Source organism: Mizuhopecten yessoensis, unplaced genomic scaffold, assembly GCF_002113885.1.
Source record: "Mizuhopecten yessoensis strain PY_sf001 unplaced genomic scaffold, ASM211388v2 scaffold9847, whole genome shotgun sequence".
Lineage (NCBI taxonomy): Eukaryota > Metazoa > Mollusca > Bivalvia > Pectinida > Pectinidae > Mizuhopecten > Mizuhopecten yessoensis.
Window position 1 is genome coordinate 2,422,567 of NW_018408252.1, and position 19,013 is coordinate 2,441,579.

Here is a 19,013-nt window from a genome sequence, read left to right on the forward strand (position 1 = left end):
CATTTTGTTAGTGTTTTTTTAATTGGTTAAAACTGTGTATATATATATATGTGTGTTGTTAAGAAGCTCACAAGAAAGTCAGCTGAGTTTGGAAAATAATATTACATGTAACTAAAATTTGAAGCTTACTGCTGACAAAATTCAATGTCAGAAGAGTTTGCCAATATGATATTCCAATCGGGACCCGTCGGCGTTTTCCATAAACGGTCTAGATCTACTGCCGAGGTATTTTCTCGTTTACGGAAAGTGCTACTCTCGAAGTATTTTCTCGTTTACGGAAAGTGCCGACGGTTCTCGATTGTATGAATTCCTGTGTCGGTTCTATTTAATTAATACTTGATGGTTACCACAAAGTGTTCTGTCGATACGTTTTTACTAGTAAATGGTGTGATTATACAGTACGATCTATGGTGATGTTTGACTTTTGTTACTCAGAGACAGTAAAAACAGAACATGATCAGGATAGAAAGCTATCAACCAATCAAATTCCCCTTTTGCTGCTGCTGCATCTGAGTTAGGCGGAAGGTTTAAATGAGCTCTTTAAATGGTCTGCGTCACAGTTCATAAAATGGAGATTTGCATATTTGCCAACTCTTCTTATTTTTGAACCTAAAACTGAGCATTTTCAGCCAGTGAATCTGTTAAACCATTCCTATTTTGTAAGATCTGATGCTTTAATCTGAAAGAATATTCAAAAGATGCAATTTCAATGTGTTATTTTGTCCCTAGGGGCTCAAGCACACATTTGATTAAGTATGTTTTCAATTTTGAGCACGCATTATCTCCTTCATGGAAATTCCAAAAAGTTGACAAGTATGGCAATATTGCAGAGATAATTGGTCCTGTTTATGTGATTGCTGACTCTTCCAAGCTTGACCGTTACTCGAACTGTCATGTTGACGGTCAGGCTTACTTTGACGTCTCAGAACACAGACCCATCATCTGCAAAATGTCCTACAGTACTTTGACTTTCAGAGATACGTCGGATTTAGTGCTGCATTAACTGGGGAGGAGTACATTGCTGAAATTTACTCTCACTTAGAAGAAAGTTGATTTGAAAATGATTTCTGAACTTTCAGATTTTCTTCAAAGTATAATGGTCCTTTGCAGGACTCAACTTCGATAGTTTTTATGGTTGAGGGAAATGTTGTTGTAAAAGGTTTTCCTCATAGAAAGGCACCAGGTGTCAATTTACTCGTTTATAAAAAAATGGCTGCGACTGACTGTATGAATCGGACTAACATTGTTGAAGGCTTTTGCAAAATCAGATTATGTACCAATTTCCCTTAAACAAGGCTTGATATGCACATTATATAAAAGTCAAAACAAACCAAAATACAACCCAAATAGAGTTAGAGCAATATCGCTTCTACCAGGTATATTTAAAGTTTATGAAAGCTGTATCTGAAAAAAATCATCTTTAGAACCTTTTCCTTCATGTATTGTGCATGAAACACCTGAGTATGCCAATGGACATGATGGTAAGTTGTTGATATGTTTAGATGCTTCAAAAGTAACTGACAGTGTGTGGAATGAAGGCCTGTTTATCGGACGTTTGGCTTTTGACCGAAAATATGTACAATTTGTATAAGTATATATATATTTTTAAAGATATGATTAGTGTGTTTCTCCATCAGAATATTATGTCGACGATGTTGAAGATATGACAGGGTAGTGTTATCTCCCCTTGGTTGTAGTCTGTTTATATAAATGTGACCTCTTGATTGACCTTTTGTAAATCTCAATATTCGCTAATTATTTGTGATATTAACGTTACGTGTCCAACACAGGCAGACGATACATGTCTCCCTGCGTTTTCTGAACACAACTTAGATATGCCCATGCACGAAATAGTAGCCACCTACAGTCGAACCGTAAGTGGTACTTCGACGATAGTTACTGAGTGTACAAAAGTTAACATGTTTGAATTAGTTTAAATTAGTTTAAACCAGGTCGCACTGATGTCGATGAAGTTACCCACATATTCGGTCCCACTATCATCCCATTAACATGAGTGAAACTATATCTCTCTATTATTCTCACCCGAAGCATGTCAAATTTGTTGTGAACAGTGGTATTCATTCACAATCTCAGACTGGCGTCGCCTGGAATCGGTATATCAACTGTGTGCCAAATAAGATAAGAATTGTACAATCAATCAACTGTTTTTATTGAAATTGTATAAAAACGTCTTGGTGCTAAGACAGGTTTTATTGTTAACCAATGTGACATTCTATGCAAATATGTTTTTTTTTAGTTTTTAATGGTTTCGTTTACTCAAGTAAATTAATTTCAAAGTTACTCTGGAAAAAATAATTTAAAAGTTCTTCTTTGTTAAGAATCAAACGATTGGAAATCTCATTTAGATCATTCGCATGAGTTTTCAAGATTTAAGTCTTCATCCTGAAATGAAATCTTCAGATTCCAAAATGTGGATTACTCCACCCAATCGGAAATAGTAAGCACTCGTTGCAAGGGTACGTTTAAAGACACAGTCTACCATTGTTTTTTTTAGACTGCAGATAGTTAGAATTAGCAAATTAGCCTGATACTCTTTCTACTAATTTTGTAAATAAACATTCCGTGCATGTTTACTTGCCATTCGACAAGAAAGGCATACAAGTCCAGATGGCTGTTCTGCTGGGTGCTCACAGCTCTGCCATTTGTGATGCCCTTAGTGACGATGTTAAATCGCTCACTTCATTTATCAAATATTGCTTTATTTTTCTTTCTGAAAAGGCGTTCACTATGACTAATCAGTTAATGAAACCTAATTTTATAGCAGTCATTGCAATGTTAGTCATCTCATTACCCACTTTTCAATGACTTAATTACTTGTTTATTCCATTTCTCGAGTTGCGATTATAAATTGATATTTATATCAATTGTTAATTAGTTTTCGTTTGCATCATTCTTTTTTTTCTTATGTCACGTGCGATCGTACACTTCAATATTTTGGAAGAAATAAAAATATGTTGATGATGATGATGATATGATGATGACAAGGAGAATTAAATACTCTTCATCGACCGAAAGGTAATGAAAGTGCCTTGTAAATACAGTGATTTGTATTACCCCCGGATCACGCATTCGCCTCTGGGGAGGAGGTCAAGCTTACTATGGTTTATGTAGAGAAATAAAAATAAATTGGATATATATATTTTGATTATCTTAGATACTTTTTAAATCCTTTTTGGAATAATTACCATAGGATGGCAGATGAATGCTTTGAAAATTAAAAATCTTACAGATGGATGGAACGTTTTTCACTGATCATCTATATATCACAGACTTATAATTATGTTGTCATTCCAGAGCGAAACACAGTTTTAACGTAGTGGAGTAGGAAGTTTTAAACAGTAGGGTAGTACACACACAACCCAATATGTCTGAATACTTTAAAGAATGAGGTACACACATATATATAGAAACATTTGTTTTGCTCTATTGCGTTTGATATGTTTTCTGTTCTATCCCATTACTTTACATTTACCTATATGTAATGAATACACAAAACTTGATATGGTTCCAAAAGATTACTCAAGTTGAACTAAATGCCTTACTTAAAAATTGTTATAAATGACGTAACATCCAATAAAACTCTGATGAAGATTTCTGGTTTATATATATACAATGCAGAAACATTAATGCGCATGACCGCTGTCTGGTGTATGCGGCGGTAGCAGACGACACCTGTACAATCTAAATGTACTCGTTTGCATGTATTTTATTTCTGACAGTATTTCTAAATATCTGCTTATGAGTAAAACTCAGCTATTTCTTGTTTAAGTTGAGTATTTGCTCAGGTGGTTCTATTTTTAGATTTCTCACTGGCGTAGTTTATCTGATGACCTAATTTCCATTCAACTCTGTGTCCAATAACAGATGTACAACATAACGACGCAGAATTGTAAACAAGACCCCTTGTTCTAAACCGAAAGTAGAAAAAGAATAGTTATACATAACGTTACGTCCAATAAAAAACTCTGCTGAAAATTTATACAACGCAGAAACAGTTTTGTAGATCGTACAGGTGTCGTCTGCTACCAGCGCTTACACAAATGTACTCGTTTGCACGTATTTTATTGCTGACAGTATTTTTAATCATCTGCCTATGAGTAAAATTCAACTATTTCTTGTAAAAGTTGAGTATTTGCTTAGGTGGTTCTAATTTTAGATTTCTCACACTGTGACCTATCTTAACTTCTGCGTATGGCTAGTTTATATGATGACCTAATTTCCATTTTTAGACATTATCAACTCTGTGTTCAATAATAGCTAGCTCAAGGCTGTATGCAATATAACTACACAGAATTGTAAACACGACACTTGTTCTCAACCGAAAGTAGAAAAAAGAAACAATTTATAAAAAACGCATTGAATTGATACTAAACGATGCTATTTGATGCTTGTAAGTTATCGTAAAGTTGTTTTTTCTGTTATGTTGATAGTTATGTGGTGTACATAAGCAAAATAAAACTGATAATCAAATTACAAAGGTGATTTCCCACAAAATATTAAACATGGCGGGGAAAACATTATTTGTACTTCTTTGCTATTGCATTGCATCATCGACAGTAAGTAGAAGCTAGATATTCTTTGATAAAAAGAAATATACTCATTAACTATTACAACATACTCATAACTATTACAACATACTCATTAACTATTATAACATATTCATTAACTATTACAACATACTCATTAACTATTATTAACAATATACTTTTGCTTTCTTTGCAGTTCATCAAAGTTGTTTCAATGGAACTGGTTTCCCACTGGTTGTCTGGAGGGTATGTACAATGCTATCCTGTGGTATGCCTAGCAGGATTTCGTAAGTACTAGCCAGGATCACGCATGCTGATTTGCATACATACATACCGTATTGCTTTATTTTCGGATGTTTATTTTAATTTCATTTGATATTGTATCTTCAATGTAGTTAACATTTAACTGTTGTCCTTTTGAGTCTGTGTGCGGCCCCTATTTTGTGTAGTGAGTCTAGGACATGTTTCATTTGCCTTTGTTTGCACTGCTGTGTAATTTGTCATTGTGTGTTGATGTTGTTGTATGTGTTGTCTATGTGTTGCAGCTGTCGCATATTTTGTACTTGTTTGGTGATGTTGTGGTTTATTTTTGCCCTTGTGTGTTTCAGTTGTGGGTCCTGTCCCTGCATATTGACGCTATTGCATAAAATGCCCTTTGATTTAAACATATTTTTATTGATTTGAAAATGACAAAAAAGATTAGGCACAAAATGCCCTTTGTGTTGACACTGTCGTATTTTTTTCATTGTGTGTATACCTTGTGCAAACATTCTTTTTTTTGTTAAGATAACATACCTTAAATATCGTGTAATGGATTACGTAAAACAATGATGACTCAAACATGTAATATTATATATTAGTGGAAATCCACCATCGCTTAAAATAGTGTACACGTACCATATATTGCTATTTGAACTTATTTGTTATGTAACACGGCCATTGGTTGATCGATTGACATGATTGACTTCCGCACAACTACGTTATGCTGGCTGCATTTCTCATTACTTTATGTATATGTAGATATTTACATGTAATACTCTGTGCCTCTGCCACTATATAACTTTACCAAGTTCAGGTGGCATTTATTGAATGTTTGGTGGTATGGATCTTTGTTGACATTTGTGAATGTTTGCAAAATAATTATGTTCAAACATATTCTATGGTAGCGCATCCTAAAGTATATGCTTAAATATAAATGTGCTGCTTACCATCATAAATGCATTTCAATCTTCATATTAATGTTGAAAACAACAAATACAATATTGTTCTATTTCATCTAATTAATTAATACATTTTTTGTGTAGTCTAATATGGTTAAAAATCCATGTTAAATAAACTGTTTTACAAAATTGCGGAAAAGCCATTTTTTGCGGAATTCCACGAGGCTGTGAACATCAACCAAAACACATCCAGGAGTTTCTGTCTTTATTTGTATTTGACGTTACTTTATGATTGGTCCCAGATTACTCAAACAATTCGATATAAACAGTTTCCGATTAAAAATCACTCACATGTTATAGTTCTAGCTGTAACGGGATAATATCAACAAATTTGTAGATAGGTTAATCTAAGGGCTGAACAAAGGAAATGTAAATATATCACCATAGATGACGTCATCATTATTATGACGTCGTCATTGTAACGTTGGATACAACTGTATACACTGACTGCAGTTTAATGCTTTAATGCATCTTGGATGGAAAGTGTTTATGACGCCAATTACCCAGACGGACACCGGTATGTTATGGAATCGGTTACTAATGACCTCAAGAACAATAACGTTTAGTTAACGCAAAGTGAGGTTTATATATTAAAAACAAAAATAACCTTAATTCTTTTTGCCGCTTGTGTATACTGTGACTGTGTTTATGAAATGAAACAGTGACAACCCCACTATGTTTTTACACATGCAACGTTATAGTGTTAACTATCCAATTAGAGTCGGCGATTATCCTAATAGCGGACTCTGCACCGCGTCGCCTGTTAAACTCAATTTAAAGTAGTAATAACGTAAGTTACGATATACTGTTGAAAACTTGAATGCGCCGAATTTCAACAGAAGAGCGAAAAATCTTCAATGTAACAAAAAGATTGTTCGATACAGTTGCTGTGTAATAATATATAACATCATGTCTTACAGCAAAATCATTTTCTAATGATGTAATTTGCATATTTAAGCATTTGAACCTTTTAGTTAAGGTTTGATGCATACGTGAACGTGTGAAAGGTTTTTTTCAGTGGTGTTTTTTTCTTAAATCACTTACACAGTCGATAGTGCATATAGTTCATATAGCGATGACGCCGATTGAAAGCTGCGAGCTTCTTATGGCGCGTTTGAATATATGTTAAAGTACTTGTTAAAAAAATAGATCGTAAAACATACAATGTTACATAGCAAAGAAACAGAACAAAGATGCAAATCTCAAATCACAGAAGGGTTATCCTCTAATTATAATTGTAAATTGATTAAAAATCCTATCTGTAATATCACACTTCCATGGCATGTTCAAATATGTTTGCATGATAGTTTTAACTTCATTTATTAGAAGCAACAAAAAATAGAGTGGGTGGGTGGGCTGAACCAGAAATATTTATCGAAAGAAACGTTGCAATGTTATTTTGCAGAGGCGTCTTTCTGTAAGCTGGATAGAACGAGCGACTACTGCCATTCGTGTCCCGTTGGCAGCACACAGGATATAATTGTGGACACGAGAACTCTTCGGTCTCAGAATGACGTCCCGAAATGCTCGCGTATCGACATCGCATGTCTACAGCCAGGTCTGTTCCGGACACATGAAAGTGTTACAAAATGTTTCTTAAACAATCGCCAATGAACCACACAAACACTGATAATAATCAATACTTTGAGTGACATTTCCATATTATATTGTAGCATGTTTCCCCCCAAAAGAGTTGCATACACAATATTGTTATATTTACATATTTTAATGAAATCTTGGAACATAGCAAAAAGTTAGGTTATACTAATTTGAAATTTTCTCATTTTGATTACTCACGCTAATGTATACTGGAATATTTCGCTGTAGTTTAACTTTCTGCTTTTTTTCGCCCTGCGTGACGGGGACAAATTTATCATTACAGCGAATATAAGTAAACAACATGATATACATAGTAATGAAATGTGAAGGGCGAAATTAACACTGGGCGAAAATTGATTTGATGGACGAAAGGCGAAAGTTTGACTCGGCGAAAAATTCCCGTTGACAGTAAGCTATTGCTATGGATCTGCGTCAGTCGTCGTATGTCGGTTTTTCATAGTTTGCTATTTCGATACCTTATTAAGGACCACTGGAGCGACTGACTGGAAACAAATGCTCCTTGTGATGTCCCGTCGACCCAGAGTTGTAAGTTCTCATGCCAATCGAAAAACAACCAAGACGGCTTCTCAAGCCTTTGATTCTATGGCTGAGAAGTGTTTGGCTTCTTTTCTATGCCTTGGTGAATTTAAAACGCAATCTACATTATCTTAACTTAAAAACTAACAAAACAAACATTTGGGATATTTGAATATCTGCAACCGTCGTATTATAGTTAGTGTACTCCTCTTGTCTTATCTAACTTTCAGAACACTGTTGTTGATCTTTTTTACATGGTGATTACTTTTCGAAAAAGATCTGCGGGATATCAGTTTTTCTTTTGAATAAACAGGTAAACACGATTCCAATGCATGGCCAAGGTTGTTAGCAATGGTACGGATATATTTCAATATGCAAGAGATCAAAGTAATCTTTACTGTTTGTTTGAAATGATCAGATAGTAATTAGTGAAATAGAATTGATGAATTAACTTAAAAATCTTTACTTCGATTTATATGTTTTGAATCAAAATCCGTATCGAAAACTTTAGAATATATGTCTATAAATAATCAAGTATGAACGTTTTGTATCTTTTCATTAAGTCTTCTCATTTCCTTTGAAGAAACGACACCTGTTGTGGAAAATGGCATAATTGCTCGCTGTGAATGTGACCTGTCCAACGGATATATCGGAGAGGACCCGCTATGCATGAAAGTCAACAGATGTTTTCGTGGAGAGGAACTTGACAAATCAAGTATGGAATCTGGAGAGGAGTTTATAAAGGTGGTTTTACAATAGTTCAGAGGTGTAACTAGACCATTGTCTTGCAGGAATATTCAGGTATCTTCTTGTATATATTTAGGTTGACAACATGGCTTCAAGCATCACCGATGAGTTCTGGAACAGGTGTGTAATACAGTGTAATTACTTTTTTGGCATACTATACGGTTTTTTTTTTACTAAATTTTAAAGGTGCAATCAGTTTCGGACATCATTATGTTAGCACATACCTTAAAGTGACTAAAATATCTCGAGGAATGCGATTTTGCGAAAACATTACAATATAAGTACATTGTACCTTGCAACTTGATGCACTTTTTGGAAATAACGTAAGATACATGTAAGTCGATTTATTCGATAGTCGTTGTCCATTAATCAATATTTTTCATCCCATTAAAAGAAATCGACACACAAATGGAGAAAAGTATACAGAAATAATACAAAAACGGATACAAATGAAATTAATTAATTTAAAACAATGATCTAAACAAAAAAAAAGTTTTGGAGAAATTGCACTCAACCAAATTGTTTACTTTCCCGTTGATTCCTGAAATAATGACTTTTTGATTTTAATTTGAGATATCATGCCATATGACTTTTTATAATGGTGAAACTGAGTAACTGTACACTTATCTATATTCAATATAATGGATTCTGTTTCACTTTTAATTAAATCTAAAATCTATGTCCGCTTGAATAATATCGTCCTTGTCCCAGCCTTGACGTTTTCATTAAACTTGTTACCTTTGTAAACGTTTTGACAGATGTAAATGGCCAATAGACAGATTGACGTGACTATTTCCTGGTATTTACACCCTGGCAAAGTCATCGTCTTTATCTTATTGTCAAAACCATTACTTCCTCATAGTGATATAAAACAGTCGACGATGCTTTGAATTGTTTTAGTGTCGTTTTGTAATTACAGGCGTTTTAATGATAGGCTGTTTTTCGCGCATATTTCGTCATAATTTTATTAAAATTCTTCGTGTAGTAGATGCATCGTTGGCCAAGTGGTCAATGTATCTGACCGTATGCTATCACTAGCCCTCCACTACTGGGGCCCGGGTTCGAGGCCTACGTGGGGAATTGCCAGTTACTCGCCGCAGGTCGGTGGTACTCCGGTTTTCCTCCGCCACCATAACCTTTACGTCCTTAAATGACTATAGGTGTTAATATGACATAACTCACAAGCAAACAAAACAAAACCAAAGCATCCATGCAGTTACCAAGAGACCTATCTTATCCGGAATTGTCCAGGTACACATTTGCTTATTTCACTAATAACAAATATGCAGTATCTTTTTTAACATTAAACGTACGATGTTTGTTACACTTCAATTCCCTTTCTCACAGATTGGAATAAATATAATGTAATTACAACGTGAAGCTCTTTTTTAACTGAAATACAAGATATCAAATATGAATTAGAACGTTGATTAGTATTTAGTAGTAAACCCCATGATAATTTGAAAACCGCAAGGTGTTTGACTCTGTTATAATTGAATATCAATCCTCATACTCTAACCCCAACCCTAACTCAAATGACATTATCTCCGAGTGAAATTAATGAACGGAATCAAAATCCACAAATTGTTTAAACTACGAAATGTTTACAGATGGTATTGGAGAAGTTTTCAGGACATTACTGTGAATTCCATTCTGGGTCATTGATTGGAAAAGACATAAATGATGCGTCTAAGTAGTTGCCACAGTAAAGCTGGTCCCAATGTCATGATTTTAATAAAAATGATTAGTAATACGAGTTATATACGATGTAGGGTTACACCAGTATATTTACATTCCCATTATATGTTCCTGTGTAACTAATGAACGCAATTTGATTAGCATTCTTTTCCCGCCCCGTATAACATGAAACAACTGTTAGAAGGAAACATTTTGGTGACGTTAGTCTGTTCTTTGCATATCTAAAGACGCAAACACTCGAATATCGAAATTATTATAAGGAATTTTTATGTGTAGATCAATGATAAATATAAAACTGAAAATGTAAATATATGTATTTTACATTATTTTTCAGCACTCATGACGGTATGAACATTGAAAAAATGCCATTCAGTCCAAATTTTTATTTGTTAAGATCTCATCTGTCATCGCTGGTGTCAGAAATGATCTCTGATGTTCAACTGTGTTTCAGTTAATTTTACAACGTACCTATTGCTCACAATGCTAATATTCTTGCACCATAGGCGGTCGATGTTCACCGTGCCAGAAGGGATCCTACAAAAACACTACTGGGTACGAGTTTTGCCAACCATGGACCAGGTAAAACATTAAAATTATTTTCGTTATAGCAAAATCAAATAATTTAACTTCAAAATATATTCCAATGTAAAGTGGGATTTTATGCTCCTGATAAATTGCTAGCAAACACAGTATGTTGCGCAATACCAGTTTAAGGCAATTAAAACCGAGATTCACTTTTGTGCATGCGGCTTATTGTTCAATGTGTGTTCTTCAACTTCAATTATTCTGTATCTATATAATAAACGGTAATGGTACATTATCAACAGAGAAATTACTCTTTTTTCAGTTGTGAAACCCTTGGCAGAGAAACGTTGAAGGTAGGTAATACAACTGCTGATACTGTCTGCGGAAAACGACTTCAGACTACGAATAGTGAGCCGAGTTTGTATCCAACAGCAAACACGTTTTCTGTGACCTTGAAATGTGGAACAGGCGATTGTCTTACTAAGGCCGATCAGACTGAGTTCAAAGGTATTCAGAGTCGTACTGTTTTTGTAAGAAGTTTCAATTTAATGATACAGAGAAAATTTATTTATTGATTCGTCAACTACTCCTGTAAGTTTGCAAATTTTTAATGTCCCTTCAGTTTATCAATTTTACTAGTTATGGTTTGAAATGTTGATTTCAGCATTTTTCATATCATTTGATTGAATAAAAAATTCGTAAAATCAGTCTATGTTTCATTTGTTTCTTATTTCAAAAACATAATATAAAGTAAATATTTGTTTCAGAAGATGTCATGGACAGCACACTGCAACATCAAAACAAGACTGATCAGCATCACTCGAAAGACTGCGGAGAGCGGAGGTAACTAAAAATGATTTCCTGATGATTTCCGGGTCGGGATGGGAGAAAAGACGGTTAAAATGATGGTTAAAAGATGTTTAACCCTTTCACCACTGTAGACCATACTGGACTCATCCCAATAAATGCATGGTTGAGTTTACTTGAGTTACCCAGGGGTGAAAGGTTAAACGACGGCTTCTCCAGATTGGTTGAACGAGATTTTAACTACATTTGATATTAATTCAATCGTCTCAAAGCAAAGGCTGTGGTCTCCTTGTGGGCATAGAGGCCGGGGCCAAATATAGAAGTGGAGGGCAATATTTGAAAAAAAACCCGCATGATCAGTGGGGAAAATGTCGATAGCATACTGAAGTTTGCGCCCCCTGTCCTGGGAAGGAGGGTTGGGTCCTTGATAGCAGAAACGGAATAAAGTTTAAACACTGTACGGATGAGAATTTTTTTTCCCCATTTGGTAAGAAACATCCAAAAGCAATGTTGAATTATCGTTACATAACCGAAGGTGTAGCAGACCTGGCCAAAATGAACAAGACCCCCCCCCCCCCCCCCGAGTTTTTCTATTCCATTCAACGAATGTTAATCAAATTTGATGCAAAAGATAAGCACAAACTATAATGAGGGCCTATTTTATGGATTATTTTGAAATCAAAGATGTTTGCATAGGTGTCGGATTTGTAAAAAAAAACATTTTTGACTTTCGCTCAGTTTCCATTTAGCCTATTTTGACAAAACCTGTAGCAAATGATCCAGTCTAGACCCTGACCAATTATGTTGCTATTTTGGTCAATATAGAATAAAAAAAAGATAAACGCTTGTCATCTGATTGGTTGACACATCTAATATTCAGCAAGACCAGAGGGAAATACAAGGGTGTTATTTTTTCAGAATACCATAATGGATAAGCTTGACCGTTTGCAGAAAGTATGCTAATGGTAAGGGATTTGTGAAATAAGATTTCGTTTATGGATCAATCAATACCTACCTAGCAAAATGAAGTTGAAAAGGGACGAAATGTTATATGATATTAAAGATAATGATTGGAAAGCTGGAGCCATGTTTTCCAAAATATTTATGAGACAGTTACAACTATATAGTTACATTTCCACCGCAGGTCCTACTATAAGCATTACCAGAATAAATTGCGATCAACGTGGTAAGGCTGTAAAAAGCTAACATTTTGGTGACGCTTTGCTGTTGAAGGGATCTCGTTTGCACTAACGACGTCGACACTTCAATAAAGATAATATAAGAGAATACCTATATTCAGATCAATAATAACTATTGTGAATGTAAATAAATGTTACAAAATTATTTAAAAACAAATGCCATTCAATCCTTATATTTATTCTACGTTATAAGATGCATTTCAACATTTCAACTTTGGTGGTTGAAATTTTAACCGGCATTTAAAATAATAAATATGGTAATAAAAAAGAACGTGGAGCGCAGTTCTCTTTTCAACTCATTCCTTATATCATATGAATATTGCCTGATGGAACGTGTGATGTTAGATTTCGTATGAAATAGCAGATTGAGTGGAATATTGAAGCATTAGAGTAAGCACACCTTATTCGATATGAATATTGCTCTGTTGTTATTTTCCATGTTTACTCAAAAACCAATATAGATACGATGTGCTGATTGGACGGTACATTTTACACTAATGCCTATTCCACTAGATTGCTTTTAATTGCCCTTCTAGTGCAGTTATCGTGTCGAGGCGTCTGTGATGACCACCATGGTATTAAGTTAGAGGAAACATTAGATTTCATTTTCCTGTCTGGTTCAGAGTTTAACAGAAACATGAGGGCAATAACAGTCCTGAATGGACTCTTGCATAATAAATTGTTTTACTCGCGTATGACCATTTTTTGCTCAAGTGCAAACATTTCGGCTATTCAGAATTATACATGTATATGAATTAATTTATTCATGATTATTTTTGTTGCATGTTTTTCCACAGAACAGGCGAATCCAGTATATCGTGAATATATAATCTGACAGTTTCTACTATTATTTAATTCCAAAAAGACACAAGCACTCTTGCAGACATTGACGGTCTGTAATGTCAAAATCATTCACTTCGTATGCATCGACATTATTGTACAAGTGTCTATATAATTACTTATTCATATTCTTCCTTTATGATTCGAAGCTACCCAAAACGAGATTTATTCGGTTTGGGACTAGTGCACCGATAAGAAAATTCCGCTAAATTGATTGCAGAATCCAGCTTGTTGGAACTTGAATGATTAACGCATTTCATTATTATATTATGACATTCTATATCTCACTATTACTGATGTGGTGTGGGTTATTTATCATTATCTATTTATTTTTTCGGCCTTATTTCTGTTACGTTAACTTATTAATTTATTATTATTTCCTTTTTAATGAAGCCTGCAGTATGCGGTCGTCATCGCAATTATGATGCTCATGCTGCTTATCATGGCAGTTTGCTTTTTACGCATCAGCTGCAAGTTAGATAGAACGCCATGGAAAGGTATTTAAACCTATATACTGTCATGGCATGGCAGTTATTTTTAATAAGATTGTTTAATCTGTTTCATTAATGTCAACAGAATAAGTATTTTAATCACTTTAACGCCAAACAATTGCGTAAATACGAAATACGGTTTAGTTTATCATGCGATTTCACCATAATAGATAAAACTTCGAAACAAATGAAGCACAACTTAAACATATTTTAATTGTGATGCAGAACACCAAACAGAGTTAAAAATGTCGCTGCACCATTCTTCCATTCGTCCCTTTAGGACCAATCAGAGGTACTTAGGGTCAAAAAATGAAAGCTATGTCTAAGGTGTTCTTAAACATATGTAGCAAAGGGAAAATTGCATGTTAATCAATTATAACGTTACGTATTTGCAAATGTTTGCTCAGACCGATAAAGATTCATCCTTAACTACTTGCTTCCGTTTTTTTCTCAAGGCTTTCGACTTTCCACAAGGAATGAAAAAGATATCGAAATGTGTTTTAAACAAGGTAATTATACTTGCCTGGCATATTGATTAAACATATACAAATATTGATACAAACATGCTCACCAGGTTTGTTTTTGAACTATTAATACTATTAAAAGTAAAACGGACATTTTTCGCGTATGGAATTTTAAAGAGAGTGCATGCCATAGATTATTCGCGGTTTTTGCTTTTTTCACAGTGGAGCACTGTAAATGCATAGACAACTGAGCATTGCTATTGTTTTATATGTTGGGGCGCGCGTATTGCCGCGATGATATCATATTCGCTAAAATTATCCACAGTGAAACAAATTCCACATGTTCACATTCATGTCTTTCGTTACTTTAAGGCATTCAGGAAGAGAATGGAATAGCCAAACACGAAGCCAAAACAGGTTAAGTATTTGATTTTAAAACCGTCCATGGTAATCACATGTTGCAATACCATCAGGTGTTATTATTTCAATAATAATTAATACTATTATATATCAATATAGATAAGGTGTTAGATAAAGGATGGTGTTTATGAAATAAACGTTTTTTCTTTCAGAAGTATGTTTACAACACGTGTTTTACACAGAATTATAGTTGTTCGAAATTGAGGTAATTGAAATCACAAATAAATATCGATAACTATAAATAAAACCAAAACAAGAATGTAGCGATCGATATCAGGACCGATTCACTACAAATCATACATTATATGTAGCTTTCAAGGATTTTAAAATACGCATTATAAGAATGGGAGATGAATTTCTCGACCAAAAAGAAACTCTAAGTCAGAAAAAAATTGCTTCCTCGTGAAAGCGGTGAATGCACTTAATTTGTTTTACAACATTAACGTTATCTTGTATTTTCTGTCAGGTTTGTTTGTAAAAGAGTTGCAACATGTCAGACTTCTGAAATATACACCGATTATGTGCCATATTTGTCATATATAGCTTTGATTGTTTACTTTTTATATGTTATTAAAGATTCCATTTCCCAGATCACATTTTAAAGCATTTTATTTACATTTTGCAAAAAGGCCATACTTATTTACGATTTAAAGCAACTAGATATAAAAAATGATTTAACTTGTTTGAGCCCCGCGTCACAGACGCAGGTACCCAACAATAATCACTTTGTCAATACGTCTGTCTGTCTGTATTTCCAAAGATTTTCTGAATTCAAATGACTTATCCTTCTTACTATTCATATGGTGATACACTGTGATATGTAGATTTGCAATATGAGCTTGTAAGGTTTCTCAGATCAAGTTCAAGGTCACTTATATTGAAAACATACCATGTGGGCTAAGGTCTTTATCTCAGCAACAAAAATATTGATATTTCTGAAATTTTAAATGTTGATACACTGTAATAGGAAGACGAGCTATAGGCGTTTAAAAAGTTAAAATGGCCGAGGTCAAGGTCACTGCCATTCAAAGTAGTCCGGGGGCTGGGGGAATTGTAGACCACTGACGCGGGGTTACGGCCAGGCACGTGGCCGGGTCCTTGCTGACTTGTCAGTGTTCTAGTTAATTTCATTACTTAATTCAATTTAATTATATGACTGAATACATTCCTAAACATTCCTAACATTTGAAAGACAATTGTATGTAGTTGTCGATAATTAAAACTTTTAGATGACCATTAACTTGTTTATTTTCATTTTTTATTGGTAATCCTTGATTGTTTATTTACAGCTTCCGAAAAGTCAACACCTTTTGACGATTGTGACCAGCCAGGTACAGAATGAGTTTACATTTTAATGATTAAAATACCATTATAGTAGATTATTTTCCTGTCATATTTTAGCGAATCATAATGTAGTCTACATTCGTGGATTAATGGAAAATTAAATTATTGACAGCTTGGTCCTGTTTCTAAGAAAGCAAATTAGTACCACATGAAAAAAGAATTTCATTGTGTGAAGATGGTATACATTTACAAACAGTTCCAGTCTGATTATAGCTTAAATCGTAATAACGATATAGCGTAGCTCTTAATAACGAGATAATATTTTTTTCGCGTGGTACTAACCGGCTTTCATACGTTTCCTTTAAGTATAGCATTTATCTTTAATACTTTTAACTGACGAGTTGATATTATAATGAGATTACCAAGAAAATAATTTCTTTTTCAATGTTTACAAAAACCATGTAAAATCATATATATATATATACTCGCATATAAATTGAAACATACATTTTAATACCGATAACACAGATACATATATATTTATAAATTTGGTTTTTCCTTTCCCAAAGTTTTTGTTATTGCCCCACGACATTTTTTTAGAATACTGACAGGGTAAGGGCTCTGGATTCAAATTTGTCCTTATGCAAGAGGGCTCTCATTCATTTATTCTTTTACGTATTCATTCATACATTCATTCATTCATTTTATTCATTTCCTTTCATGTCATTCTGTTTTATATTAATTCATTTTCATTCATTCATTGAATTTCTTTTCATTACATTAATTCCTTGTTTACTTTCAATCAATCATTTCATCTATTCATTCAATTTAAAATTTCATTTCTTTTCTTTTTATTCTTTCTTTTACATCTATTTTTCTTGTTTACGTTCATTTATTCTTGTTAACATTCGTTCACTTATAATATATTGTGGAGAAAATAAGTGTATTAGGAAAAAAAAAATTGTTTCTAAAATTTCAGCATTTCCCCACCATTTCTAAGGATGAAACTAGCCATATTTACCCAGGGACAAGATATCCTGAAACATCTTCAAAAGATGTATTTCTACCTTTTTTAAGTCAATAAGTAAATTATTTAGTAATCATGAAATCGAACAATATTTCTATCATTCTATCATTTTCCCCCAAATATTTGCCGTACGATATAAATATCTTATGTACATTCTTGTTCGGAATTTTATGTTCTTTATAAATAACAAAAAATGCAGCTATTTTTTTTTATTCTTGAACATCGTTTGAAATATGAAATAGCAAATTATTCATATACATTGCTTGATGGTGTTAATTCGTTATTTATATTTTAGCTACGCTGTACCCTCCAATCAACGAACAGCCGGCTGAACCAACCGCCCCAGAATTGTCCATGCAGGGAAACTTACAGCCTCTGATCCACGTTCCACCAAGCTGCTGCACATGCGACGTCTACGTCCCAAAGGGAAATTACGGTTAATCATGTTCATTTACCGCAGCCTGAAATAGATATCCACACCAATGCTGAATTGTTATGAGACCACTGTTATGCTAAAACTCAAAATATTTTATGTTGTAAATAAAATTTCCTCTTTAGACATGAAAATGTCCCTAAGTCTACATATGCAGCTAAATACTTATTATAAACGTTTACGTTTCGATCTTGTCACAAAAACCAGAGAGTTACAAGAAAGCGCGTTTGAGAACATAACTTGCGCTCGAACATCATACTGTTAGTTCGTGAATATGTGCACAGGTTTATGAAAATAATTAAGCATTTCTTGTAAGTTGAAAGTAATTTACTAGTGTCTTTCAATGCGAACCCTACAGTGTGCAAAAATAAGGTAATATTTATAATGTGGTTACGGGTTCGATGCGCAATATTCTACTGAATCAACCAAATAGCGAGTCGCGTTTACAAACAATTTACCGACTGCTCCATTGGATTGATGATCTCATAAACTAAACAAAATAAAAGGTTATTCCTTAAATGTACAATATGTTCTTTTAACAATAATACCATGAAAAGAGTCGGATACAAGCATTTACCTTGTTAATCCATGCGAAACAGACATTCGCAAAAGCCGTTGACAGACAGCTAAACCCCGCCAACTTTCTCCGTGACAACAAAAGAAAAAAGTTCCTCCATTTCAATATTTTTATTCACATAAAATATCCATATTCTACTTCATACAATATCTTCATGATTGTATTAGTAGGTAATGGAATAATAATTTTATATTTGTATGAAATTGAGGTATTGGGGCAAAATACTAAGTAGAAAATACTTATGACCGCGTATGTCCACCGTTTGAAAGTGATGTCCTTAAAGGCGGGAAATAGATAGTGCTACCATGTCGACAAGCAATAGTGACTAGCCTAGTCCTGGTGGAAGTTATTGAAATTGCTGTTTGTAAGCATACTAGAGGTTTGTATAGATGCCATGCATGATGTGGATAAATCGTTTGTCGACTGAGTGACTATTGGGAGGCGATAAATTTGACCTACATTTCTAGGAACGATAGCCATCGTTTCTGTGTCATGGTGGCCGACAGAGTGGAGCTGATTGAGCGTTTTTGTACCGACAAACAATCGCGACTGTAGCTTCTGACACTTGCCGACAAAAGCAACTTAATTAAAAAATAAT

At 34.1% G+C, this 19,013-nt stretch overlaps 1 protein-coding gene across 1 annotated transcript; it reads left to right on the forward strand.

Annotated features, from left to right (window-relative positions):
• The first annotated feature begins 4,516 nt into the window (after nt 1-4,516).
• Nucleotides 4,517-17,846, forward strand: LOC110458869. Its single transcript, XM_021510826.1, has 12 exons — nt 4,517-4,577; nt 4,744-4,834; nt 7,173-7,325; nt 8,487-8,618; nt 10,852-10,927; nt 11,196-11,380; nt 11,641-11,716; nt 14,113-14,216; nt 14,666-14,719; nt 15,047-15,091; nt 16,384-16,425; nt 17,701-17,846. Exons 1-12 carry the CDS (start codon nt 4,524-4,526, stop codon nt 17,844-17,846), a joined length of 1,158 nt encoding a protein of 385 aa, XP_021366501.1. The 5' UTR covers nt 4,517-4,523.
• Nucleotides 17,847-19,013: the final 1,167 nt, after the last annotated feature.